Source organism: Telopea speciosissima, chromosome 6 (genome assembly GCF_018873765.1).
Source record: "Telopea speciosissima isolate NSW1024214 ecotype Mountain lineage chromosome 6, Tspe_v1, whole genome shotgun sequence".
In the NCBI taxonomy this organism is placed as follows: domain Eukaryota; kingdom Viridiplantae; phylum Streptophyta; class Magnoliopsida; order Proteales; family Proteaceae; genus Telopea; species Telopea speciosissima.
In genome coordinates this window covers 26,887,562-26,915,510 of record NC_057921.1, presented here as the reverse complement: position 1 = coordinate 26,915,510, position 27,949 = coordinate 26,887,562, and the positions used below count along the sequence as shown (strand labels likewise).

The window sequence follows — 27,949 nt, the reverse complement described above, 5'->3', positions numbered from 1 at the left end:
TGGTAGGCTATGTTTCTGTTACGGGTAAAATATCTCCACCACTTAGAGCGAGACATGTGGATACGTGAAATGGAAAACACGATCCAATGAATCTCCAGCCCGACTTTCCCGATATGAAAACCTTCCAAGAACTAAATACCAAAGCAGGGAACGTACTCCAAATAGGAAATTAAGGAATTTGATGCTTCCAACTCCCAACTAAGGAAGGGATCATAGTGGATCCCCAGAATATAGAAGCTTTCCTCAAACAACTCTCCAAGAATAATCACAACTCCAAAAAGGAAGCCCTTAATTCAGGAAGGAATACGTATCAGTGAAGGACTCTCTCGCCTGACTCAAGTTACAAGGCAACCATTATAAATAGAACCACCCGGGCAAGGTATGAGAATTAACATTCTACACTCTTGTGATATTGCTCTGCTATTCCCTTCAGTTGCGAGGAAGCTGATTTAAGTATCAAAGAGTCTTTGTCGGACACAGCTTTGAACCTCTCACGGTGTCTTCTTCTTTGTGTTCCACAGTACCTCACATAGCGCAGTTCATATTTACGGAAAGTCAATTTTCTGCCGCAACAGTTTCATTTATATATAAGAAAAGAGAGTAAATTTTAGCATATAAAGAAAATCTAAATCAATTCAAAAAGAGATTAGCATTTTTAGAGGGTAATGTAAGATGAAAACATCCATCTAAAGATTGTCAACACATTTCAACTTTCATCTTAAGTAACCATTGTAAAGAAGAAAGAGAATAACTGTTATGTATGTCTCGAATTCTTGGACCCGTTTCGAAGAATGACCCGCTCCGACATTTTTGGCGGCGACCTGAATGAAACTTTTTCTACGGTACGGTTCGACATGACCCTATGGATCGACCCGGATCCGATGGAGGAGTATTTATGTTCTTTACCCGCTTTATTGTAAAGATGAGTAAGATTTGGGGTTTTTCATTTTAGGGTTTCTGGGAGAGAGCAGCAGCGCCGTTTTAGGTGTTCTTGAGAGATCTCCATTGTAATTTTTCTCCGATTTGCATAGTGAATCATCTTCACCTTTGCCCGTGGATATAGCACACCATACTGGTGTGTGAACCACGTTATATCTCTGTGTCCTCTTGCTCTGTTCTTGTTTCTTTTCATGTTTTTGGTTGGTGTTTGCTATAACAATAACTAATACCAATATGGCTTGCCCTACAATGATTCAAACCAAAGTTTTAGATACAATCATGAGAGGAAATTATTCGGATTGATAGATCATTCAAGTAGTGCATGAACATCAATAGGCAATGCAAGTGTGAAAGAGGATCAAATGAGTCCAAACCCATCAAGAGCATCAAGAAAATAAGGATAACGGAAAGTTAGGTCCAAACTATACAATATTAATGGTTCTAAAATAAAGAATAAAAATCTGATACGTTGTTAAATGGAAGACAGCAAAATCACACTGAGTCTACTAGTGCTAGTGTATCTCTATTTGTTGGTTTATTGGGCCACACTGAAGGGACGCAATACCTCTCTTTCCATGTGCTTCTCAAATCTCAACCACTCCAAAATGAAATAACGCGGAATTGGACCACCACAACATTCCTATAAATACCCATCTTCTCCTTCCCTTCTTCCATGGTTGTGGGATTTAAACATCTTTCTTTCAAAATGGCTACTCAGAGACTTGCTAGTATTCTCTTCTTTGTGTTGTTAGGTATTGGCATATGTTCTGCTAATAGAGCCCTCCTCATTCACAACGAAGGAGCTGCCATTGGCTATGGTTCTGGCCATGGCATTGGTGGTGGCTCTGGGTATGGAGGAGGAATTACAGGAGGATATGGTGGTGGCGGTGGAGGGGGTTCTGGTGGTGGTGGTGGGTATGCAGTAGTAGGGCAGAAGGGTGTTGAGACCTATGGTAGTGGTAGTGGAAGTGGCAGTGGTGAAGGTGGTGGGTATGGAGCTGGTGGAGCAAATGGAGGTGGCTATGGTGGTGGTGGTGGTAGTGGGGGTGGTGGTGGAGGTGGTGCTGGCAGTGCTGGTGGTAGCGGCTTTGGAGGTGGTAGTGGTAGTGGTGGTGGTGCTGGATATGGTGCTGGAGGAGAACATGGTGGGGGATACGGTGGTGGTGGTGGTAGCGGTGGTGGTGGTGGTGGTGCCGGCTATGGCGCTGGAGGTGCTGGAGGAGCAGGCCATGGTAGTGGCAGTGGTGAAGGAGGTGGTGCTGGCTATGGTGCTGGAGGTGGACACAGTGGAGGTTATGGTGGTGGCGGTGGTAGCGGAGGAGGAGGTGGCGCCGGCTATGCTCCAGGAGGAGCTGGAGGAGCAGGCTATGGTAGTGGCGGTGGTGAAGGTGGCGGTGCTGGCTATGGAGCTGGTGGAGAACATGGCGGCGGATACGGAGGTGGCAGTGGTGGCGGTGGCGGTGGCGGCGCGGGTACAGGAGGAGGTCATGGTGGCTACAAGCCATGAAAATGCCATAAGATTGTCTAAGAAAGTGCTCCCTCTCTGCTTCGCAAGATAACTGAAATATAATAATTGTTATAAGAGAGTAGCTAGATTAGTAAGTGTGGAAGCTTAAAAAACTTGAATAAGATGCTCAAGTTTATATTTAATCGAAGGAAGGATGCCCTTGCATGGACTGTATAATCGAAGAATATAATTAATGGCTTTGTGTTGCGTCACTAATTAAGGAATAGTTTATTTCGTTTGTACTTTTATGAGTTAATGCACGTAAGTAATACTGTTCTCATTGTTGGGTTTTCTTTTAATTAATATTAATTTTAGGCAAAAGGGTTCATGCACGGACGTGTATGGTGCACAATTATGCCTGCAACCATTGGATGGAGATGACGACCTGTGTATTGTATATGATCATGCTTATCCAATGGTTGAAAGCACAACTCTGCACCACACACAGTCATATACAAAACCTCTCCTCTTAATTTCATTAGAAAGAAAAAAGAAAGAGGAGTAAATGTACAACAAACACAGGCATCAAGGCCAACAAAACCGCCACAAGGAAGAAGCAATACACAAAAAGCCCCAATAAAAATTAAAACTAGCAAAATCAAACAAGAAAGACTTCAAGCACTGAACTTGAATACCCCATATTCTGAATAAATAGAGGTTCGAGCCAGAATTGTTTCCATTAAATGAGATTTCCCTACAACAATCTCAAACATCTGACCGAATGTCTCTAATAAGTGACAAGGTTCTAATCTTGTTCCTGTACTCTCTAAAGTTTCTCTCCTTCCAAATATGATAAGAGTGGAACAAAACACCATCTTACCAATTGATCCAATAAGTTTATCATCAATTTTCTTTGTTGCCCACATAGCTTTCGATACAAAATTGAGGTCAAACAGGTGAGAGGGGGAGCAAAGCCTCCTAATATCTCTCCAAATTTGATTGGTGAAACTACACTAGAAATAGTGGTGATCATGTGACTCAATTCCCCCAACAGAAGCTTCAAGATGTGTAAACTTGGATTCTTCGGCTAATGTGTTGATCTGCCGTTGGGAGAGCATCTACAATACATCTCCAAGAAGTAAATGACAGCACCGACGTTCACCTAACTCTGGGAGAACTCTTTCAAACCAAGTCCCAATCAGACTTGGTTCAGTGGGATATTCTCACTTGTAAACAAATCACCTCCCATTAGGATGTTACCTAAATGAAGATGGGAACACAACAGAAAGATTTCGTACAGATTTAGTTACAAGCTTTACGAACTAGAACGATCTTTTACAATCTCTAGATATCTTGACAGTCTTCTCCACGGAGAACTCCACACCACGATCCTTGAGAACAGATGAAATCCCACAGAAAACACACTAGTAACTTGGTGGACAAGATTGAGAGTGAGAGAGAACTCAATGTTATAAGAATGCAATTAGGGTTAGGGGTGACTTAATTATGTTTATATAATGTCCCCACCTCCTCATAGTATCCCACTCTAAATAAAAAATACAGAGGGAAAAAACCCAGAGGGAGAAGACCATGCCACCTCCTTAAGTGGCCCACCCTCCCTGGTCTAATCAACAGCCCCATGGATGGGCGCCAAACCCGAACCGGGTCTGCTCAGGTTTGGTTGACACCACTGAACCCCCACTTGGCAGGGGTTGGTGAGGAATTGAACAAGAGTGAACATGGAAATCTCTCTCTCTCTTGTGGTCATCCATATTTGCAATCTTCACTTTTCTCTTCTTGCAAATATGGTAACAGCAAATATCCCATGAAAAATTTTGGATCGTAATAAATGGCTGGTAATTAGACCCTCAGTTCCATTGTTTCCCATTCAACGAAGACAGTCTTTGAATGAATGAAAAAAAAAATCCGTCTCAACCTTCTAAGTGACAGAAAGTACAAAACATTCCTTCTATGTAGGGATCACAGAGCATAAGGCTTCAAATAGAGCCTTGAGAACTAATCTTATATTCTTGGAGAACTCAAATAAGGAGGTGGGGTTCTAGTTCCAAGAAGCCAAACCCAATTCCCCACTCCTATTATTGAACCAATCTAGTCTGCCCCTCTCACCAGAAGCAAGGCAACCATAGAAATACACAAGGGTTTGTTGTCCTTCAGTGTTGTGACGTACGGAACATTTATTTTGCGTTGGGCTCAAGTGTAGCCCAATTTAGATCCTCTATGGCCGGGCAGTAGCAGCTATTGTGCTGCCTACACCCAAACAGGGGCGTGGACCTCACGTGGGCAGGTCATTTCGCCCCTGTCTGGGTGTTGGCAGCACAATGGCCGCTACCTGCCCGGCCGTAGAGGATTATAATTCGGTGTAGGCTTTATTGGTATGGACAAGCCAATGTTGGAAGTTGGATTGAATGAGTCCAGGACAGACATAGAATGTTACGTATTCCATGTGTATCTTATTTAATATTTAATTAATATAAAATAGTTAATTAGTAGTAGTAAGTTTATTTAATATTAAATAGTTAATTAGTAGGAGTGTGTAATTAGTTATTAGCAACCGGATGAGTTGAAGAGAAAATGTCGGAGAAGTTGTAGGAGTGGGAAGTGGGTAATTGTGATAACCTATTATTCGACATGTATTTATTTGTGAATGGTGAAATAGAAATTAGACTTGGAGAATTAAAACTAATCTTAAATTTATCTTGAGAGAGGTCAGCTACCTCCCAACAAGCTAGACATCATGGCTTCGTCTGTAAAGCAAAAACTCTATCCCAAATTTATCTCTCTCTTCCACTCTTCCTCTCTTTTTCTATCCCTATTATTTCTTTTTTATTTTATTTTATTTTCAGATTACCTTGCTCGTAACAAACATACAGGGAGGAGACCAACAATGAACCACTTCTTATATGTAGATGGACGGTTCAAGGCTAACAATTGTAGAAAATGGAACTATAGATGAAGATTAATCAGGGAGGAGACCAACAATGAACAACTTCCTATATGTAGATGGTGCTTCCATGAACTAAGGGCACCATATATATCTATCCTATTGGTGCCAGTATGGTTCCAAGGCTAATATGAGGCATGGATTTTGTTAGTGTATATTATCTGTAATATTGCCTGGATAATTTGTTCCTTGTTTAGAGCTTCTTTGTTTAGATATTGTTTGTTTAGGGCCCAATCCATTTTATATTTTCCACATTCTAAATAAATACAAACATACATAATCTTATGCAGGCTAACATGGTATCAGAGCCAATTTAAGTTCATCGCTAAGATCTTCCCTACTTCCTCATTTTATCCCTTTGCTGTTGTTTTGTCCGGATTCACCCCATTCACCACTATTACTAGGCCCGACTGCCACCGTGCTCCCCTGCTGCCCAACCACTCTCGATCCCTAAACCTGCAACTCCCGAGCTCTAAAACCTTCCTTCCCCGTGAAAACTCTTTGTTCACAACCCACAATCACCAATCACCACCCCTTATCCCGCTTTGCCCACACCATCCCCAAATCATGCCACCCACCTTTCCTGTTCTATCTAAAACCACCACCATCTTCTCTACAACCCACCACCATCAAGAACCTTTGGAAGCACCTCCCAACACAACCCCGTTGTCTGAACCTCCCTTGGAGCTGCAATCTGCAACCCTCACCCCCACCTCTCAAACCATTGATCTTCTCTGCTCACAACCCTCCAGCCCTACAACACCCCAATTCCATTGCCCTACATCAACACCTCACGCTCCTGTAACCACCACCCCACCCCTTGCAACCCCACTCTACTCTAGTCCTTCTGCCCCACTCCACCCAAACCCTACACCTCCCAAGCACCTTTCCCTTCTCCACCTGCTGAATAATCCTCCCCCTTCACAATCGTTTCAGCCAACCCATTCGTAACCATCTCTGAACCCCCCCCCCCATGAATACATCCCTCCCAGCAAACCTCACCCTCGACGCACCACCCCTGCACCCTTGCTCACATCTACCCGCCCTTTTCTCTTCCTTCAACTACCTCTTGACAAACCTCCCTCGCCACACTACCCCTGTGCACCACTTTTAATGCATCCCCACACGCATCTACCCCTCCCCTTTCTCTTCCTACAACATCCCCCTCTCTCTAATTCCTTCATGCACCCCCTCTTTCACTACAATTAAGGGTGTCAATTTTGGACCAAAACCAGGAACCGGAACCGACCCACTCAGTTCTGGATCTACCGATTAAATTACTGGTCTCCCAACAGTTCAAGAACCAATAAACCAACTAGGACCTGTTGGAACCGGAATAGGAACTGGTATAAATCCACATCCTAACCCCATATATTATGTAATTTTTTAGATTTAAAGTTATGATAGATAGGGTGAAGCCCTTTATTTTTTTAATCTTTCAATTTTAGCTGGTACCTCTTGTCCCGTATACTATTTTAGATTAGACTATTAATTTAAAGGTCCATTTGGAAATGCTAACTTAAGGATATGCCTAACAATAATCTTACTTTATGAAGGTGGTGGTGTTCCTACTTATTAATTGAATATAAAACAAAAGGTAATATAGCCTAGTTTTGTGATTTGAGAAAAAAATTGATGGTGGGCTGCATATCTCATTTGATTAAAATTCTTATTATATTGTTATTGAATATATGTAGTATGTTTAGGTAATTTTTTTTTTTTTTGACTACTTGGAACTGATTAGGAACTAGAACTGGCCCACCCATTAGTTAATGGTCTTGGATCTCAGGTTTGGAACCGGTTAGCTTATTGGTCCGATCATGGTCCTGACTTATTAGGACCAGAATCGTTAAAAAATCAGACTGATAGCCCAAAACAAGACAAATTGACACCCTTACTTGTAATATACTTGTAGACCTTTTTCCTTTATCCTTTTTAACCCTAACCATCTTTGTTCACACTCATCTTTTGGTCACTGTTAAGACAATGGACATGGGGGGGATCACCATGTGTCCTCCACCTCATCCCTCTTTGGGGAGAAGAGAGAGGTGAATTGAATGTTGGAGTCACCTGTAGATCCTGAATTTTGTCAACCCCCCCCCCCAATGATGACAACCAGACATGGATTGACGAAGTATCTCTCTCAAGAAAGACTCAACCACCTAACCTACCCCACCATGATCCTGATAGGGTTCGAACAAATGTTTTTAAGTGTAAAATACTTGATGCTAGCCAAGAGTACAGAAGTTGTGTTAAAAAAGACTGTCGGGAATCCCCCCGACACTAAGTTAGGGTTAGTCTTGGTTCTGGAAATCAAAATATCTTTTGACCAAAACTTGGACCAACACTTGCACCACAGGATAGTACTCGAAAAGGCAATTCCAACGGTATCTTATACATAGAAATCTGGCTTCCAGACGTGAATCAATGCCCAAAACGGGATCGAGGCTCATCTGAGGACCACACAGGGATCCATGGACGACCACTCAAAGTTATTTACGGCTCACTTGAAGGTTCCTCAAATCCGTGGATCCCAAAATGATCTGTATAGATCGTTTTAATACCTTTCATATTCTCATTTATTTTCCTATAAATAGGACGCCCCTTACTTCTAATATTATTTTCTAAGCTTCGTCACCCTATTGCCGTGTTATCTCGACACCCCGACTTCCCCACTTTATACGGATAGTCCCTTGATTAGTCCCTCGATATCCCAAATTCGCAAAAGTTAGAATTTTGTGAATTTGGTTCAGATGTGAGTGTGTGATCCAATTCTAAACCCTACCCTTTTTAGGAGTTATTGTTACACTCGCACCCGAAATATATTCTAATACCCCGGGTCAAATTAGACTTTTACCAACGGGTAATGCCACAATAGCAATGGTCAACACCAGTGACCTTGAACTTTAAATTTCCATTATAAGTGTCCCCTCAAAGTCCTGAAAGTACGGGTCAGAGCCCCGCAACTTTCCTTGAGGTTTGGGTCCTGACAGCTGCAACGGAGTCACGAACGGACTCACTCGACTGGTTCCTTTCGTGGATCCGTCCGTACTGTTTCTTGCTCTTTTGAAGTAATTTCGTGTGGGACCCACGTCCCCGTGTCCCGGACACCATAACAAGGCCTTCGAACAGGATGGACTCCCACCCTTACCATCAATTGGTTAGTTGGGCCATAAAAGTGGGCCCATAAGACTTAACTTGAATAAATAATGAGTACTTCTATTTTATCTTGAACTAAAAAAACCTTAAAGACTAATATGCCTTTATAGAACTTAGGGCAGACCCAAACATGTCCTAAACATATAGACTAATTAGGTGGTGACCTTGGCCAAACAGACCCTAAGGCCCATTTAAACCCAAAGGACTATCTTATGTCTTAGAGACACTTAGGCAAACAAGCCCTAAGGCCTCTTTTAGTCCTTAAAAGATAAGGCTTAGCCTCATATTCTCCCATCTCTCCCCCTCCAAGCCAAACCGTGGAGGAGAAGAGACAAGGAAGAAGAAGAAGAAGAAGTAGGAAGAGAAATGGGAGGGGAAGGGAAGAAGACAGAAGGCCTGCCAAAGGGGTTTGGCTGCCCTACCTTCCTTCCTCCTATTGTTCAATCAAGGCTTGAAGGAAAGAAGAAAAAGGGAAGAAGGAGAAAAAAGATGGTGGATCTTCAAGGCTGGCTAGGGCTGGGATTGGAACTCCACTCACTAAGGTAGGCCCTATTTCTTAGTACCTCCCTCTTCTCCTTGTACACTCTTGATTTGAAGTAGATTCCTTGAGCTTGAGCTAACCTAGGGTTCCATTTGGGACTCAAGGTAAGGCTTAACCCTTAAATGGATCTCAAATAGTGAAGACTAACCCCTAATGTAGACTCTTATCAACCATTGCAGCCATTGTTGCTGATTCCTTGATTTTAAACCACCTAACCCTACCCTTGGACCAAATGGAGCCAAACCCTTATGTGATCTTGGATCCATGAGGTAAGCCTAGGTTCCAATGACCCTAGGGAGACCTAGGACACCCCTCCATGACCCTGAGTGCCATGTGAACTCCAGATTCCAAGCTGGAGGGGAAAACCCCAAGAAATCTCGAAAAGAACTCTGATAGACACACGAACAGATTCACCATTGTGGTTCTGTCCGTAAGTCCGTCCAGTGTATCCTTGTAGAATGGTTCGAACAGATGCAGGAACGGATTTACTATGTTGCCTCTATCCGTGGTTCCGTTCCCTCTTAGGAATTCTCAGGAATCGAACGGATGTAGGGACAGACTCATAAGGCGCTTTCGTCCGTGGTTTCGTTCGCTCTCGGGTAGGTCTCAGGGTTCGAACGGATGCAGGAACGGATCCAGGTGGAAATTCCGTCCGTGGATCCATCCCTCGTGTTTTGACCTTATGGCCTGAACGGAGTCAGGGATGGACTCACCCTGTTGCTTCCGTTCATGAGTCCGTCCGTGTTGTCTTGGTTGAAACTTAATTTTAACTTTGGGGGCATAGCATGGGACCCCTCTATGCATCTTTCGACGTTTGCTTGCATTCTTAGGCTACCCAACTCGATGGATAGAAGGTGCACCGGTGAGATTCATGTCAACCACTCCAGGTGACACCCGAGTTCGGTGACTGGGTTTTGGGTGACTTGTTTGGGCTTGGATATATATATATATATATATAGATAGCAATCATTATCATGCTATTATATGAATTATAAGCATCTCGTGCATTACATTATCTATCTTGAATGTGAACTGCTATGAATTTGATGTGATAATGTTCTCATTATTGTATCGGGTTACGGTGTCGGGTGTACCGGTACCGAAACCCAAGATTTAATTATGAAACTTGTTAATTATCATCCTGATCTATAAGTGCCGTGCCGTGCTAGCACCTGGGTACTAAATGGAATGAGACATTGATGCATCCGAAAATACCTCTCGGGATGATAGGACTTGCAGGTAGTATATCTGTGGTTAGGATTCTTGCTCCCTTATGCTACGACCCTTACCAACAGGGGTTTATGTGTTGGATAGTTTGAGCACCTGTTGCCTGTGGGGGAGAGAGGCTAGGTCAGGGGTAGTGATGGCTATCGGGGTCTGCCACTGGGTGGTCTGATGGCTTCTACCGGCGTAGGCTGCCTCGTGATAACTGAGGTTTCATTGTGGTGATAAGTTCAGTGACCCACAGTGTCTCCCGAGTTATCACAGTAGCATACACTTGACTTAGAATTTGTGTGCTAAGTGAAAAATGAATCTAACATTTACATACATCATGAATTGTTTGAAATTACAAGTTTGTGTGTATGTGCATTTCCCTTTGCTCTCTCACTAGCTTATGGAGCTAACCCCGTTGCGCAACCCCTTTTAGTTGATATGCAGGTAATCTCTTGATGAGCACCTATAGATGCGAATCAAGCAGAGCCGGTGGATGGGACTTGGATGTCGATGTACACTCAAGAATGGTGCCTTAATAGCGTGATTTAAGTATTTATTTTTGTATTCATCTTCATTCATGTGTAAATATACGGAGATAAATGGATGGTTACGGGATATTACAATTGTATTATGTGTTATCATTAGAGAATCGATGCTCTATATTTACATGATTTAAATGAATTTTGCTTCCGCTAACTCTTGGAAGATTTATTCCATTAGATACGTCCTCTGATGTTATCATAAATTGATAACCGGGTGGACTGTGGCTCGGGACACTGTATCTATGATCTTGGTGGTATTGGGATGACACCTGTCATCCCAGTCACCCCTTTTATTGTAAAATATCTTCATCGAGATGGGGACGTGACAGAGTGGTATCAGAGCAATAATGCTCTGCACCGACCACAGTCTGACTTAATCTCTTGATTTACTCTTCGCAATTAGGTTTTAAATTAAAAACCACAAGAGCATAAATAAATGTATGCAGACATAGGAGAAGGCTGATTGTGGTGAAATCGAAAACCTAGAAGATAATAGTCAAGCATGGAATTTAGGACTTGAAACATAAACTGTTAAGTGATAACCGTGTTATTATTTTGTTAGGTCCTAAGTAAGTGATAAATAGTCAATCGAATATAATAACCCACAATAATCAAAAAATGATCCAAATGAGGGAAATAAGTAAATATATAAACATATATAGATATAGAACCAAATCCAACTATTAAATTGTTCTGATTCCTCCCTTGGAGGAAATTGTGTCCCTCCCAACTCAAAATACATATTTCCACCATTACCAAACTTCCCAAACCAAATTGATAAAAAAAAAAAAAGAGACAAGAAAACAAAGAAAACTAAAAGAAAATAGTTTCAACAACATCCAAATCCAAAGCAAGTAAAGAAAAATTTGAATAAAACAACTTCAAATTTCAGGGAGAGAAGTGGGCTAGTCCTCCATGCTGTCACAGTCATCAGTCCTCTCACTACCACCATAGAAGAGGAAGGTGTTGATGTTGTTCAATTTCTTCTCTAACCTCTCGAGACATTGACCCTGAGAAGAAAACTGCTTCTTGACATCTTCAAAACCCTCTATCATTCTCAGGTTCATCCGCCTGATGGCCAACAGAACATCACTCTCACCTCCCTCTCGAGCACTAGAAGTCCCTGCAGCATGTGGTCCGGATCCCATGAATTCTATGTCATCGTCCTCCTCATCGATCTCTCGGGGCCCTCCACCCTCACCATATCTGACCGGCTCCTCGGAACTATCGTAGTTACAATACAACCCCATCCTCTGTATGGTATTAAACCCAAAAGGCCCCTCGGAGCTTGTTTCTTTGGGTTCATGATCGAGGTCTATCCCAAAGTGCAGGAAAATCCGGGTGAGCAGTCTACCGTATGGCAAGGTGTTCTTGCGACGAGGATTTGCCACCGCATGGACCATGTGTTGAATGATCACATATGGAAGGCATGTCTGCCGACCAGTGTAAAGAGAATACGCCAATGCTACTGCCATTAAAGGAGGCTGAGTGTTGTGTCCTTTGGAGGGAGCCAAGTTGGTCTTGGCAATGAAAGTAAGAACCCGCTGAGAAAGGGGAAACCTTGTAAGATCTTCATTTTCATCGGACTTGTTATTGGTGCATGCCCTGAACAACTTTTGATTGTCTGTAGGGGACAAACATCTATTAGGTTCGCAGTTTGGTGCATAAAAGACCCTATTCCCTTCTGCAAAGATGTCTAAAAGTGTCACTAACTCCACCTTATTGAAAGCAATAGTGACCCCCTTCGCAAAAGAGGTCAACCTAACAGCTTCTGTCACGACCCTATCCCAATGTAAGATATTTTACCTCATGGGGGTATGACTGGGACAATCACACATCATCCCAACACCTATCAGGATTATGGATACAGTGTCTCGAACCACAGTCTACTCTATCATTACATATTGATAACAGAAAGGAACGTACAAAAGGAAATAAACCGTTCCAGATACAAAGTTAGCGGAAGCGAAATTAAATTAAATCTGTGAAATTATAGAGCATCGGTTCTCTAATGATAACACATATTACAATTCTAACATAAGTAACCATTCATTACTCTCCCTATAAATAAACACACAGTTTATACATGATTGAGGAATGAAGACAGAAAATGATAAAATGACAAATAATTGCCCCAAGGGCACCATCCCTGGGTGTACATCTACATTCAAGTCACAGCCACTGGCTCCACTTGATTCACATCCAACAGTGCTCATCTAGGTAGTACCTCCTGTATAACAACTAAAAAGGGGTTGCGCAATGGGGTTAGCTACACTACCTAGTGAGAGAGCAAAGGGGAATGCACATACACCATACAATCAATATCAATCAGAATGATGCATGCTAATGTTAGATTCATTTTCCTCCTACCACACAATTCTATTGGTCAAGTATATACTACTGTGATAACTAGGAAAACACTGAAGGTCACTTATCCTATCGCCCCAGTGAGACCTCAATTATCATGATGGGTCCTACGCCGGTAGAAGCCATCATGACCACCCAGTAGCAAACCCCGATAGCCATCACTACCCCTGTCCTAGGCTCTCCCACCTCCACATACCACAGGTGCTCAGACTATCCAACACATAAACCCTTGTTGGCAAGGGTTGTAGCATAAGAGAACAAGCATCCTAGCCGTAGATATACTATATGCAGGTCCTATTGTCCCGAGAGGTATTTCGGGTGCATCAACGTCCCATTCCATCTAGTACCCGGTACCAGTACGGCATGATATATAGATCAGGATGACATATAACAGTTTTCATAATTAAATAAATTGGGGTTTCGGTTCCGACACGCCCGACACCGTAGCCCGATACAATGGTGAGCATGCTATCACATTCATAACAAATCACATCTGGATAGTAATGCAATGCGCACAATACTTATAAATATATACTAACATGCTTAAGATTTCATATTAAATATATATTCAAGCCCAACAAATCACCCATAACCCATTCACATAACATGGGCGTCGCCGTGTGTGGTTGACATGAATCTCACTTGGGCTCCCCGCTATCCATCGAGTTGGGTAGCCTAGGAATACAAAAATAATCATTAAATCATGCATAGAAGGGTCCCATGCTAGGCCCATAATGTTAAAATAAGGTTTTAACCAAGACAGCACGAGCGAACTCACAGGCGGTCTCAGCCGAGGTGAGTCCGTCCCTGACTCCGTTCAAGCCAAAAAGTGAAAATAGAGCGAGCGGACCCACGAGGGGAACTTCTTACTTGAGTCCGGTGGTGCATCCGTTTGACACCTGAGATACACTTAAAAGGGAACGGATCCACGGGCAGATGTGCTTCTTGGGTCCGCCCCTGCATCCATTCAACTCCTGAGACAGACCCGAGAGCAACAAGCTTCGGGCGGAGGCAAATAGAGTGAATCCGTACCTTCGCCCACTCAGGCCAAAACACAAGGTTTATACTGGGTGGACTGACGGGCGGTACCACGATAGATGGATCTGGTCATTCATCCACCGGCAGTCTCTTCCAAGATTTCAGGGGGCTTCAGCTCCAGCTTGAAGCTTGGAGCTCCCTTAGCTCTCAGGGACAAGGGAGAGGTGTCTAAGCCTTCCTAAGGTCACTAGGTCCTAGGCTCACCTTAAGGATCCAAGATCCTACAAGGGTTGGGTCTCACATTGGTCTAAGGGTTGGGTTTCAAGGTTCAAATCAGGGATTCATTGGCCATGGTTGCAATTGCAGCACTTAGAGGCCTATGTCAACATCATTAGAGCTCCCAACTAGGGCCGAGCTTCACCTTGAGTCCCAAATGGAACCCTAGGTTAGCCCTAGCTCAAGAAACCAATAAAATCAAAGAGGAATGAGGGAGAGCTAGGTTTAGGGAGCTTACCTTAGTGAGCTTCCTTCTTCCAACCACTCTCTCCATCTCTTCTCCTCCTCTTTCTCTTTTCCCTTGGGTCCGGCCAGCTTGGGAGGAGATGTGGAGCTGCCAGCCATCTTTGAATGGCCTCCATCTTCTTCCCTTCCAATCCCCTCCTATTCCTCTCCTACTTCTACTTCGCCTTTTTCTTTTCTTCTTCTCCTTCTTCTTTCCTTCTCCTTCTTCTCTTGTCTCTTCTCCTCCACGGTTTATGGGGGAGGGGGAGAGATAAGTGAAAGAGAGGGGTTCTCCTTCCTTTAAGGGGTTAGATGGGCCTTAGGGTGTGTTTGGTTTAGGTACCCCCAATCACTTAGTGGCCCTTAGGTTTTTAAATGAGTTTTGGTTAGGTCTTAGGGCTTGTTTGGCTTTAGCCATAACCATTAGGTCCATTAGGTCATGTTTGGGGTGCAGCCTAAGTCCATAGGACTCAATTGTCCACTATGGTCTCTTTAGTTTAGGCTAGGGTGTATAAAATCTATTATTCACCTAAGTTAAGCCTTATGGACCCACTTTCATGGCCCACTCAACCAAGAAATGGTGAGGTCAGGGGTCCATATGGTCCAAAGGTTCAATTAGGGTGTCTAGGACACGGTCATGTGGGTCCCACAGGAAAATAATCCAAAAAGGCTTATGACAGCACGGGCGGATCCTCGAGTAGATTCAGCAAGAGTGAGTCCGTTCGTGACTCCGGTGCTACTGTCATGGCCCAAACTTCAAGAAAAATTACGGGACTTTGGCCCACACTTCCAAGTCTTCGAGGGGATTCTTTTTATGGTAATTTTAGTTCAAGGTCATCTATGTTGACCATGGCCATAAGGCATTACCCTTTGGATAAAGTCTGGATTGCCCCGGGGTATAAGGGGATATTTTGGGTGCGGGTGCAACATCCCCCCAACCTTATTAAGAATTTCGTCCTTGAAATTTGTGGCAACCCGGGTCTCAAGGTATAAGGGTTCGTTGAGTTTTACCTTGTCTAACTGCCCACTACTGGGACCAAGTCAAAGGTCAGGTCAAAGTAAGGTAGGGCCTACATGATTCAGCAGGTCAGGTTCTTCAATTCTCTTTCTTCCTAGGGTCTCATTACCACAAGGGTGCGGTTCATAGTAACCCTTAGCTCTATTGGGTTAAGAGTCAGTAGTTATCACATTCCAGAGGTAACCACACCGTTTTCTACACTAAACTAAGTCACAGGGAACAAAAAGGTCTCTAGGTCCCCCAGATCAAGTGATACCACTCAGGCCTTCACTATCCTGGTCATTCTTAGGTTGCAGGGTTTAACCTGCCTAGTCTCCAACACAGGGTTTACATTCTGAATGCCTTCATTTCAGGTTATCCCATTACCTATCCCAACTTTAGAATGATTTGGAATATTGATGGGACCTCCATATGTGTCACTCCCAGCACGGAGGGAACGCATTGGTGACCCATTACTCTCTTCATATCTGTCGTTGGAAAAGGTCTTGTTACATCCTTCAATTTTTGGCTTTCACAATCTTTAACCCTATCACCAATTATCCCACAGGGAAAAAGTCCATACTAGTCCTCTCTTGAGAACCACACATTCCATTCATGGTCTGAGTCCGAGTCACTTCCTTTAAACAGGTTCCATTACTAACCTACCTGGTCATTAGTAAATTTATCTTTTACTAACCTATGGTCTGGTGAACCAGGGTTGGGGCTCAACTAGCTATCAGGATAAGGTCAAACCGAAGTCACGCTTGTGGTTTAGGAGAACTAATCCGACCATATACAAGGATGAAAGAGACGCATTTATTTTATTTATTATCACACCAATCATAGGTATAAGTCTAATAATTACATTCATATCCCTATGGACATATCTATAACCTGAGTCGATCCATAGGAACAGGCTAGCTCTAGGTATGGTATACTAGATCTCTTTGGAAACCAAGTCACGGTGTAAGACTCTCTCTATGAGTCTATACAAGGTTTAGATGAACCAGGTAAAGTACAAATAGAGTTGTCACTAGCTTGAGATGTCATGACTGATTCCCAAGTACACGTGGTCTTTATGGCTTGTTCAACTAAACCTGCTCAAACCAGTCTAGTGTTTCCTTCTTTCAAGCCTAGCTAAGAGTTGGATCCTATGTACCCCTATAAGGGTTTCTACACCATGCAGGTTGGGTTCTATCAATCACTACCGGGTTACTCACTAACGGGGTCTAAGGATTTGCATCCTCAAAGGTAACTCTCCTTCTCTCATATAGGAGGGGAGTCACAACGTACACTGATGTCTGCCATCCCATATTGGCTGGCCCAGTCGGGTATAAGTCCTAATCCCTTTAACTTTAGGGCCTTAACTAGACTTAGGTGGTCCTCGCAAATGGGTCACACAACTAGGGTGTCCAACCTAGGGTAGAGGCATGAATTCATCATACATGGGTGGGACAAAGGGTCTCCAAAAATCTGGGCTCAAAAGCCTAAAATAACTCGGGCGAACTCACGAGCGGTGTCAGTACTCTCCTATCAACCCAAAATGTTGGGAGCTGAGGAGCATTGAAGGCCTTGGAGAAGAAGAGCTTGGAGGGACTGTGGAGGTGGAAATCACCCATTAATCCATCCTTGAGGTAAATGTCCTCATCTTCCTCCCTCTCTTTTCCATTTTCGGGTTTGGGGATCCCCTTGGGATCGATTCTAAGCTTGGGGTTTCACTTGGAAACCCAATAATCCCAATTGCATGCTCCCTTTGAGACTCACATACCCTTTCCTTTAGTGCCTTCATGGCTTGATGACCTAAATGTTGTTCATGCATTGAAGACCTAGTTTAGGTTGGGAAGAACCTTGGAGATGAATCCAATCCCTTGAACCCCCTAAATTCTTTAAGAGACTATACGTTTTGGACCTCCAACGAAGGTTTGGACTCACCTCCCCAACCCTAGGACCTCTATGATTCCATGGATGAAGGGCTGGAGGTGGGGATCTTCATAAATTTTAAAAGAATGGTGACGGATCCATGAGCGGATCCACTGTCGTGTTTTCGATTGTTAGTCCATCCAGTATAACCTAGCTAATAGCCTGGGGTAGAGCCATGAGCGGACTCACTGGGTGAATCTGCCCGTAGCTCAGTTCGCTCTCTGGAATGTCACAGGGTTTAGACGGATGCATGAGCTGATTCATGTTCCACATCCGCCTGTGAGTCCGTTCCATATATTTTCAGGGTTTATCCTGGACGGATCCACGATCGGACTCACCTGGCTGCATCCGTTCCTGCATCCGCCCCTGCTGTCTTGACCCAAACTTCAAATAAGTTGTCGGGGCCCTTCATGGGACCCACCTATACACTTCTAACATTGTTCTCACGCATCCTCAGATTTTGAAATTTATACAGGAGTGCGTACACCAAGGCAAACCTTACCAAACACACCGAATGACAATCAAGAAAACTGTGAGTAGGCTTTGGTTGATGTTTGGGCTTGATATATAAAATATAACTATATAAATCACATGATGGCTTATGCTTGCATTCATCCTTACCATGTTGCATCATTGCATATAAAACCTTGTTGGATACGAATTGATGAAATGTGGATATGTTTACTTTACTTCATTATATTGGGCTACGGTGTCGGGTATGTCGGTGTCGAAACCCTAGAAATTCTTATTATATTCATTGCTTGCCATCTTGGTCTGTATGCGTCGTGCCGTGTTGGTATCCGGGTACTAAATGGAATGGGACGTTGATGCACCCGAAATACCTCTTGGGACGATAGGACTTGCATGTAGTATATCTGTGGCTAGGATTTATGCTCCCTTATGCTACGACCCTTGCCAACAGGGGTTTATGTGTTGGATAGTCTGAGCACCTATTGCCTGTGGAGGTAGGAGAGGCCAGGTCAGGGATAGTGACGGCTATCGAGGTTTGCCACTGGGTTGTCTATGGCTTCTACTAGCATAGGCTCCCTCGTGATAATTGAGGTTTCACTTGGGCAATAGGATAAGTTACCCTCAGTGTCTCCCGAGTTATCACAGTAGCATATACCATCACTTAGATTGTTTGTTAGGTGAAAAATATATTTAACATTACATGCATCATGGACTATGTGTGATTGTGTGTTTGTGCACTCCCCTTTCCCCACACTGGCTCAGTAGAGTTAACTCCCTGCGTACATAACTTTTTAGATTTTGATGCAGATGGTGGCTACTTGGCTGGCTTAGAGGCTCAGCCGATAGAGTATGACAGTATTGGTGCAGAGGAGCCTGAGTTTGTGTCAGATGAACACGGCGACGGTTGCCCCTGTGATGATTGTGCTTACGGGCACTGATGTTGTTGGGGATTGTCCCCACTTTTGATTCTTTTGGGGCTTTGTGCACATTATGAACACATTTGTCATAACTTACTAATATTTTGAGTAGTTATGTCATGGTCAGTTGGTGGTCAACTCTAAACTATAACTGTATCACTTAGCCAGCTGAACATATTGTAACTGCTTATGTAAATATTGCTTCCGCTCATATTATCTCTACTATTAAATGGAATATTCCTTTTTTGATAAGCAAATGTATTCATTTGGGTGGGTCCTTGGTTGTTGACTATGGCTTGGGACACTGTGTCGTTGATCCTAGTATGAATTGGGGTGACGTGTGTCATCCTAATCACCCTCTTGACTGTGCTTATGGCCTAAACTTGGGATAAGGGCGTGACAGATAATGTTCTCACTATTGTGTCGGGTTACGGTGCCGGGTGTATCAGTACCGGAACCCCATATTTAATTATGAAACTTGTTAATTGTCATCCTGATCTGTATGTGTCGTGCCGTGCTGGAATCCGGGTACTAGATGGAATGAGACGTTGATGCACCCGGAATACCTCTCGAGATGATAGGAGTTGCATGTAGTATATCTGTGGTTAGGATTCTTGCTCCCTTATGCTACGACCCTTACCAACAGGGATTTATGTGTTAGATAGTTTGACCACCTGTTCCCTATGGGGGAGAGAGGCTAGGTCAGAGGTAGTGATGGCTATCAGGGTCTGCCACTGGGTGGTCTGATGGCTTCTATCGGCGTAGGCTCCTTTGTGATAACTGAGGTTTCATTGTGGCGATAAGTTCAGGGACTCACAATGTCTCCCGAGTTATCACAGTAGCATACACTTGACTTAGAATTTGTGTGCTAGGTGGAAAATGAATCTAACATTTACATGCATCATGAATTATTTGAAATTACGTGTTTGTGTGTATGTGCATTCCCCTTTGCTTTCTCACTAGCTTGTGGAGCTAACCCCGTTGTGCAACCCCTTTTAGTTGATATGCAAGTAATCTCTTGCTGAGTATCTATAGATGCGAATCAAGCGGAGCTGGTGGATGGGACTTGGATGTCGATGTACACCCAAGAATGGTGCCCTAGTGGCGTGATTTAAATATTTATTTATGTATTCATCTTCATTCATGTATAAATTTCATGTGTAAATATAAAGAGATAAATGGATGGTTACGGGATATTGCAACTGTATTATGTGGTATCATTAGAGAACCGATGCTCTATAGTTACATGATTTAAATGAATTTTGCTTCCGCTAACTCTGTAATTGGACGATTTATTCTATTGGATACTTCCTCTGATGTTATCATAAATTGATAACCGGGTGGACTGTGGCTCGGGACACTGTATCTATGATCCTGGTGGTATTGGGATGACACCTGTCATCCCAGTCACCTCCTTTATTGTAAAATATCTTCATCGGGATGGGGGCATGACAATTATGGTCCTTTAAGAGAGAGAGAAATAGTGCGGATTCTATTCGATTTTTGACGAAAAAGTGCCGCCAACAAGCCGAGGTTCTACCTGATTTTTGTCAACAAAAGTTCGTATGATAAATACAGAAAGGATGAAGAAGATTTCTTCGTGATATCCTAATACAAGATTAAGATGTGTACAACATTAAAAGAAGGGGAAATATTGTCTCCCTCCCCTCTAGTTTCCTTAATATCAACCCAATACCCAAGTTTTGAAAAATGATAATGCCCCTCCCCTACTTTTTAAAGATTTTATCAACCGTACCTAAGTGACTAACTCTGTTAAAACAACCTATGAAAAGATGAAATTACCCTTCTTTCTTCTTTCTTCTTCTTTCCTCTTCTTTATTCCTCCAGTAGCCACTGTCACCACCACGGCTGTATCCACCACCACCGCCACCCTCATGATGTTACCCTTTAATTGACCCCAAAACCTTTATATGTCTTCTTCTCTTCTGCTTACAGGTCGTCAACGACGCCCGTCGGTAACCAGCGCTTGGTAGCCAAAATCCATGGCTGCCGTCTACAAATAAGCTATAAAAAATGAAAATGGATTTTGAAATACTGTAACCCCACCCAATGCTGAAAACAGGGACGACCTTCTTTCCTCTTCCTCTTCCTCTTCTCATTCATTCCTGAAGAATAGTAAGTCCAACCCTTACTCCTGTGCATGTGAGGCAGTGATGGCGAAGCTTCTAGCAGTCTTACAGGACCCACAAAGCCTACAATCCCTTCTTTCTTTAATGGCTTAACCATCCTTGTTCATTCATTCTTCTTCTTCTTTAACTCCCTGTAGACCCCCCTTCTCTCTGTTCTTATATGTCATAATTCGATCTTAATTCTGATTCTCTCTTCCTCTCTCTCTCACAAGGAATCTTCTAACCCCCCGCCCCTCCCCCCAAGAAAAAGAGGAGGATTTCATGGCGATGAAAGGCTGTAAGCTCCCTCAAAGGCCAAGGAAAAGGGCCAAGTTCATCCAGAAGAGTTTACTTGTAAGTCCCCCATCTGTTCCCACAACACCCCCAGCTTCCACTCAAGAAATGAAATTTCTGCAAGTCCCATTTTTTTTTTTTGGATTTGTTCCGATTCCAAAATCTATTGGGTCTCTGTTTTTTCTCTGTTTCCCCTCTTCATTAGTTGGATTGTTTATTTTTGTGATTTTCCTCTTGATGATGCAGAGACCGAGAGGATTGAAGGCCATGGGAAGCATGGAATGCGATTCCAAATGAGAGACATTTCGTTTGGAGTTTGTTTTTGGGGGTTTTTTTTCCCTTCTTTATTTGGATTTTCAGAGGAGAGTTTTAAGTTGTTAGAGGCTATTAGCAAGGAAAATTGAAAAAATAGAGAGAAAATAGAGAAATAGAGAGCAATCTTTGTTGCTTCTTTTCAAAATTGCTTTTCCTTTCCCCTTAGAAATAAAATGTTTCAATATTTTTCGTACACCCAGAAGAAAAAAGAGTGGTTGAGGAAAGATTGAAATCTTTCGGAGAGAGACGAGAAGAAGAACGATTTTTGTAGAGACCGTAGAATTGAGTTGCAGGGTGTGGAACGAGCTTTGTGAGAGGAAGAGAACGATTTTTGTAGAGACCAAAGCCGGCGGAAACGATTGAAGTTCGATCGAAGCTTGCACGAGTTAAGTGGGAGAGGAGGAATAGTGTTGGCAATTGAAGAATCTCAAGTTGGACCAGGGACTTAACCACTTCTTCACATATTACAGGGAAGGGAACGTAAGATATGGGTCAGATAAGGTAAGACTGTAGTTTCAGGTTACTGAAGTATTTGTGATTCAGATTCTCAAATCCTTAATGGCTCTACGAGACTGAAATCTTTGGACCCTTTTCGAATCTGAAGCAGTTGTAGGTTTATGGAATGGTGGGTCTGTGGGAAGACATTCGGACAAAAGCTTAGGATGATAAAAACTAGAAAAGGGGTGGCTGGTGGTGCTGACGGAAGAAGAAGTGGAGGAAGAAACACAGAGATAAAGAGGAAAAAATAGAGTTTTGGGGGAAAAAGATGAAAGAGGGGCTATTGGAATGGAAAGAGTAAAATTGGAATTAAATTACATTAAGGGTAATTTGGGGTTGTAGAAAAAATGGACATGCCCACATCATCACTTAATGGTGTTTTTTAACGGTTAGGGTATGGTTGATAGAATCTTTAAAGGAGGACATTATCATTTTTCAAAACTTGGGGATTGGATTGATATTAAGGAAACTTAGAGGGAGGGGCTGATATTTCCCCTTAAAAGAATCTAAACAAAAAAGAAAGATTACATTGGAAAAGATCTATACACAAGTGAAAAATATGTCCAATAACCTCCATTTTCAACTAGAAGCTTACAACGACTCCAGAAGAGGGAGTCGGGTAAGGTACAATGGCTCTTGAAGAAGCAAGCCGGTGTAAGAAAAGGTTGGATGATCGTGCCCCTCCCCCATTGGGATATCTAAAATATGTCCAATAACCTCCATTTTCAACTAGAAGCTTACAACGACTCCGAAGAGGAGTCGGGTAAGGTACAATGGCTCTTGAAGAAGCAAGCCGGTGTAAGAAAAGGTTGGATGATCGTGCCCCTCCCCCATTGGGATATAAGTTACGTTGTTGAGTCCCAAATCGCTAGGATATTCGATGAGGGAAGGAAGGAAACATCCCTATACCCCGCAAAGTGATTATTTTAGATATCTGACTCAATCATAAATAAATAAGGTGATTTAGAGGATGATGTTTAGGATGGATGAAGTGGAGAGGTGCATTTGGAGTGTTGTACGATCGACGTAATCTTTAAAACCTAAAAAAAAAAATTTATAGGACAATCATCTGACCGGCTAGGATGTATGGTACAAAATTATGGGCAGTTAAGAAGTATCATGCATATAAATTTATTGTAGGGGAGATGAGGATGTTGATATTGATGAGTGAAAAAATTAAGAAGGATAAAATAATGAATGATCATATTAGAGTTGATTTACGAGAAAATCATTTGAGGTGGCATGACCATGCTCAATGGAGGCCTTTGGGTGATCCAGCAAGGAGGATTGATTTGATTTAAAGTAAAAAAACTAAAAGAGTCAAGGGCAGACTTAAAATGACCTTAGGAAAAGTGGTGGGGAAAGACATGCATAGCCTAGGCCTTGCATAAACTATGACTTCAAATAGAGCTAATTGGAGGGTCAGGATCCATGTAGCTGACGCCATTTAGTTGGGATAAGGTTGAGTTGTTGTTGTTTTCACTACTCGAATTTGAGGCGACATTCTCAAGCTTTGCTCTCTTAAATAAGTCTAGGATCTAATGCCATTCTTGAGACTATTTTTGGGTTGTGAAGGCCTTCAAAGGGGACGCTATTGGTGGCATAGGTAAGCTTGCTTTTTGTAGCACCATTTCTCAAATTTGGATGGAGCGGAATTTTTGTATCTTTCGCAACAATACTAGAAACCATCCATCCATCATTAGGGCCATTCATGCTGACATGGAAGATCGTTGCAAGGCGGATCCCCCATGGGCCTAGAAGTTCTACATATTAGTTTCCCTTTGGTACAGTATGTGGGTTTTCTATTTTATAGCTTTTGTGCGTCATGCTTCTTTCTTGAGATGCTTGTTCTTTTTGTTCTAGTGGTTCTAGGTCCCTACTCGCTCCTTTGGGGTCAGTCCCTTTGTTGCAGGTGCCTTAGGTTTGTAGTTTTTTTTCCCTCCCTCTCTTATAAATTTGATTTATAGATTAAAAAAAAAATTTAAATTTAGTCCTTGGTAAATATGGATTAGGGATGTAAACGGATCGAATTCGGTCGGATAGTGGCATTACCATATTCGTATCCGATTATATTCGGACGGATTCGGATAATATCCTATCGGTTTTCGGACGGATTCAGATAATTTTCGGATAGTAATTTTTTGAATACAGGTTCTCCTAAATGGATATGAATACGGATCGAATACAATTTTTTGACTATCCGTTGACATATTTACCGTTTTTATGATGAGGGTTAGGGTTGAGACTTGAGAGTTCAGTAACTACCCTTTCTCTACTCTTCTTAGTCTTTTATTCTCTTACGTTTTTAACTTTTGATTTTTTAATAGATATGTAATTCCATGTATCACATTGCATAAAACAATATATATAAACCAATAGCAAATCTAGATTAAGAATCACATTATCTTAACTTATAAATTTATAAAAATAAGATAACAAAATCCAATAAGGTAACTTAAAAGGATAGACAAACACTGAGTTATATTTTAGATATTTTATTACCATCGGACTGCTAAACGAATCGGATAATAATCGGTCGAATAGGGGGATTATCATATTCGTATCCGATTAGTTTCAGACGGATTCGGATTCTCCTAAACGGATACGAATGCGGATCGAATATGGATTTACGAATATCTGTTTACATCCCTAATATGGATTCTCTAGGTATAGAAGGTTTTGCCAAGGGAACCTAATATAGCTTGCCAAGTAAAGATGGCAGTGCTATATTCGTATGATAAGCATAAGAGAGCACTTGAAGGGACAAAGGGTAGGAAGAATTCATGTCCTAAAAGATAATTGGAGAGGGTAAGGATCCTCTACTGCCGAGCTGCCCGGCAGGACCGTGCTGCCCAGACATGGTGTTGCGCGCAAAGACCACCTTACCCCTGCCCAAATGCCATGCTCGAGTGGGGGTAGGGCGGTCTTTGCATGCAGCGCCGTGTCTGGACAGCACGGTCCTGCCGGGCAGCTAGGTATTAGAGGATCCAGATCCTTATCCTCGCCAATTATCTTTTAGGACATGAATTCTTCCTACCCTTCGTCCCTTCAAGTGCTCTCTTATGCTTATCAGCCGAATATAGCACTGCCATCTTTACTTGGCAAGCTATATTAGGTTCCCTTGACAAAACCTTCTATACCTAGAGTTTCCTCGTTTGCAAGTCACAAGATCCGCAACTCATAATTACCTTATATTTCATGTGGATAGAATAGGAAATTTCTTTATATTTAATGTGATTTATATAGTAAGTGCTTTGCTAAGCATCCTTACCAAGGATCTCACCACCCATGTATATAACCATATAATGCTCACCTGTTGGTTGGGCTTTACATCTCTCTCTCTCTCTGTCTAGCAATGCTCTTGTCTCTCTTAACTTCATAGGAAAGCAGATCCACGTCTTCCCAGTCAGTTTTTGTCTACAGCAGTAAGAGATAAAAGTGAACCCATAGACATTAGATTTCATCCAAGTAGCCCACCCCACCACCCCACCCAAAATTTTTTTTATATCAAGTGTGACTGCTTGAGTGGAAAACCTAAGTGCCTGTGCATGTGCCGATGTACCTCTCAATTAACAACTCCATAAACACATCACGCGGTTATGGGCCACCCCCACCACTCCATTTCTTCTATAAATACTCCCCTTCTCTTCCCTTCCCATCTCATGAATGTGCGACTCAAGCCCATTCATGGCTACTCACAGGGTTTCTAGTGTTCTCTTCTTTGCTTTAGTAGGCTTAAGCATATGCTCTGCTGCTAGGGTCCTCCTCACTTTTGAGGAAGGAGCTGGTTCTGGCTATGGCGTTGGCCATGGAATTGGTGGTGGCTCTGGGTATGGAGGAGGAGTTTCAGGAGGCTACGGTGGTGGTGGCGGTGGCGGCTCTGGTGGTGGAACTGGCTATGGAGCAGTAGGGGACCATGGTGCTATGGGATATGGTGGTGGAGGTGGAAGCGGCATTGGTGGTGGTGCTGGCTGTGGAGCTGGTGGAGAACATGGAGGTGGCTATGGAGGCGGTGGTGGTAGTGGTGGTGGCAGCGGTGGTGCTGCCTATGGGGCTGGAGGAGAGTATAGTGGTGGCTCTGGAAGTGGAAGTGGTGGTGGTGGTGCTGCTGGCTATGGTGCTGGAGGAGAACATGGTGGTGGTTATGGTGGCGGTGGTGGTCATGGTAGTGGAGCTGGTTATGGTGCTGGTGGGGAACATGGTGGTGGTTATGGTGCCGGTGAAGGAGCTGGTGGCGGTGCTGGCTATGGTGCTGGAGGTGAACACGGTGGAGGCTATGGTGGTGGCGGTGGTAGCGGAGGAGGAGGTGGCGCCGGCTATGCTGCAGGAGGAGCTGGAGGAGCAGGGTATGGTAGTGGCAGTGGTGAAGGAGGCGGTGCTGGCTATGGAGCTGGTGGAGAACATGGCGGTGGATACGGAGGTGGCAGTGGTGGTGGTGGCGGTGGCGGTGCCGGAACCGGAGGAGGTCAGGGTGGCTACAAGCCATGAAAATGCCATAAGATTGTCTAAGAAAGTGCTCTAAATCTCTGCTTCGCAATATAACTGAAGTATAATAATTGTTTTTTGGTTTCTTGGCGGATGGAAGAGTATAATAATTAAAGAAGTTGATTAAGATGCTCAAGTTTAGGGATGTAAATGGATATTCGTAAATTCATATTCGATCCGTGTTCGTATTCGTTTAAGAGAATTCGAATCCGTCTGAAACTAATCGGATACGAATATGATAATCCCTCTATCCGAATGATTATTATCCGATTTGTTTAGCAGTCAGACTGTAATAAAATATCTAAAATATAACTCTGTGTTTGTCTATCCTTTTAAGTTACCTTATTGGATTTTGTTATCATATTTTTATAAATTTATAAGTTAAGATAATGTGATTTTTTTTTTCTAGATTTGCTATTGGTTTATATATATTGTTTTATGCAATGTGATATATGAAATTACATGTCTATTAAAAAATTAAAAGTAAAAATCGTAAGAAAATAAAAGACTAAAAAGAGTAGAAGAAAGGGTAGTTACAGAATTCTCAAGTCTCAACCCTAACCCTCATCATAAAGACGGTAAATATGTCAACGGATAGTCGAAAAATCATATTCGATCCATAATCATATCCATTTAGGAGAACCTGTATTCAAAAAATCACTATCCGGAAATTATCCGAATCCGTTCGAATATAATCGGATACGAATATGATAATGCCACTATTCAACCGAATTCGATCCGTTTACATACCTACTCAAGTTTATATTGTATTTTTTTTTTTAGTTTGCGTAAGTACTTGGTGCGCAAGAGAGCCTCGATGCTCTTGCATGGACAGTATAATCGAAAAAGATAATGGCTTTGTGTTCCGTCTCTAATTAAGGAATCGTTTAATAGTTCGTTTGTACTTTTAAGCATATTTGGAAAATCACGTTTTGAGACTCAATTCACCCTTCTCAAAACCCGGTGATTTGAGCAAGTCAAACCTGGTGACACCGAGTCATGTCTTTTACTTAAAAGAAATGGGAGATACCATGTTAGTGACTCGGATAATGGGAAATGGGGAGAGGGGAGAGAAAGAGTCAAAGGAAAAGCAAGAGGAAACGGCTTGTTAGTTGAGGGTTTCAATTAAGCTCTAATGGAGGAGGTCTTCTCCTAACTATGGATTCGAAAATTAAAACAGCAAAGTGATCTTTTGTTTTCTAAATTTATGAGATGGAGATGCTTTACAAGACATGTGGTGCTTCAAATCAGCCTTAGGTATTTATCCATGCA

General features: G+C 42.7%; 1 protein-coding gene across 5 annotated transcripts; it reads left to right on the top strand.

The window, feature by feature from the left end:
- The first annotated feature begins 1,595 nt into the window (after positions 1 to 1,595).
- On the top strand, positions 1,596 to 26,749 carry LOC122665081 (glycine-rich cell wall structural protein 1.8-like). Of its 5 annotated transcripts, none has more exons than XM_043861148.1 (3): positions 1,596 to 2,066; positions 2,151 to 2,207; positions 2,289 to 2,585. In XM_043861148.1, exons 1-3 carry the CDS (start codon positions 1,613 to 1,615, stop codon positions 2,444 to 2,446), a joined length of 669 nt encoding a protein of 222 aa, XP_043717083.1. In that variant the 5' UTR covers positions 1,596 to 1,612; the 3' UTR covers positions 2,447 to 2,585. The 5 variants fall into 5 exon arrangements, with proteins under 5 accessions (XP_043717083.1, XP_043717081.1, XP_043717080.1 ...); XM_043861146.1 differs by having other exon boundaries at positions 1,596 to 2,117; positions 2,193 to 2,207; XM_043861145.1 differs by having other exon boundaries at positions 1,596 to 2,123; positions 2,193 to 2,207.
- The last annotated feature ends 1,200 nt before the right edge of the window (positions 26,750 to 27,949 follow it).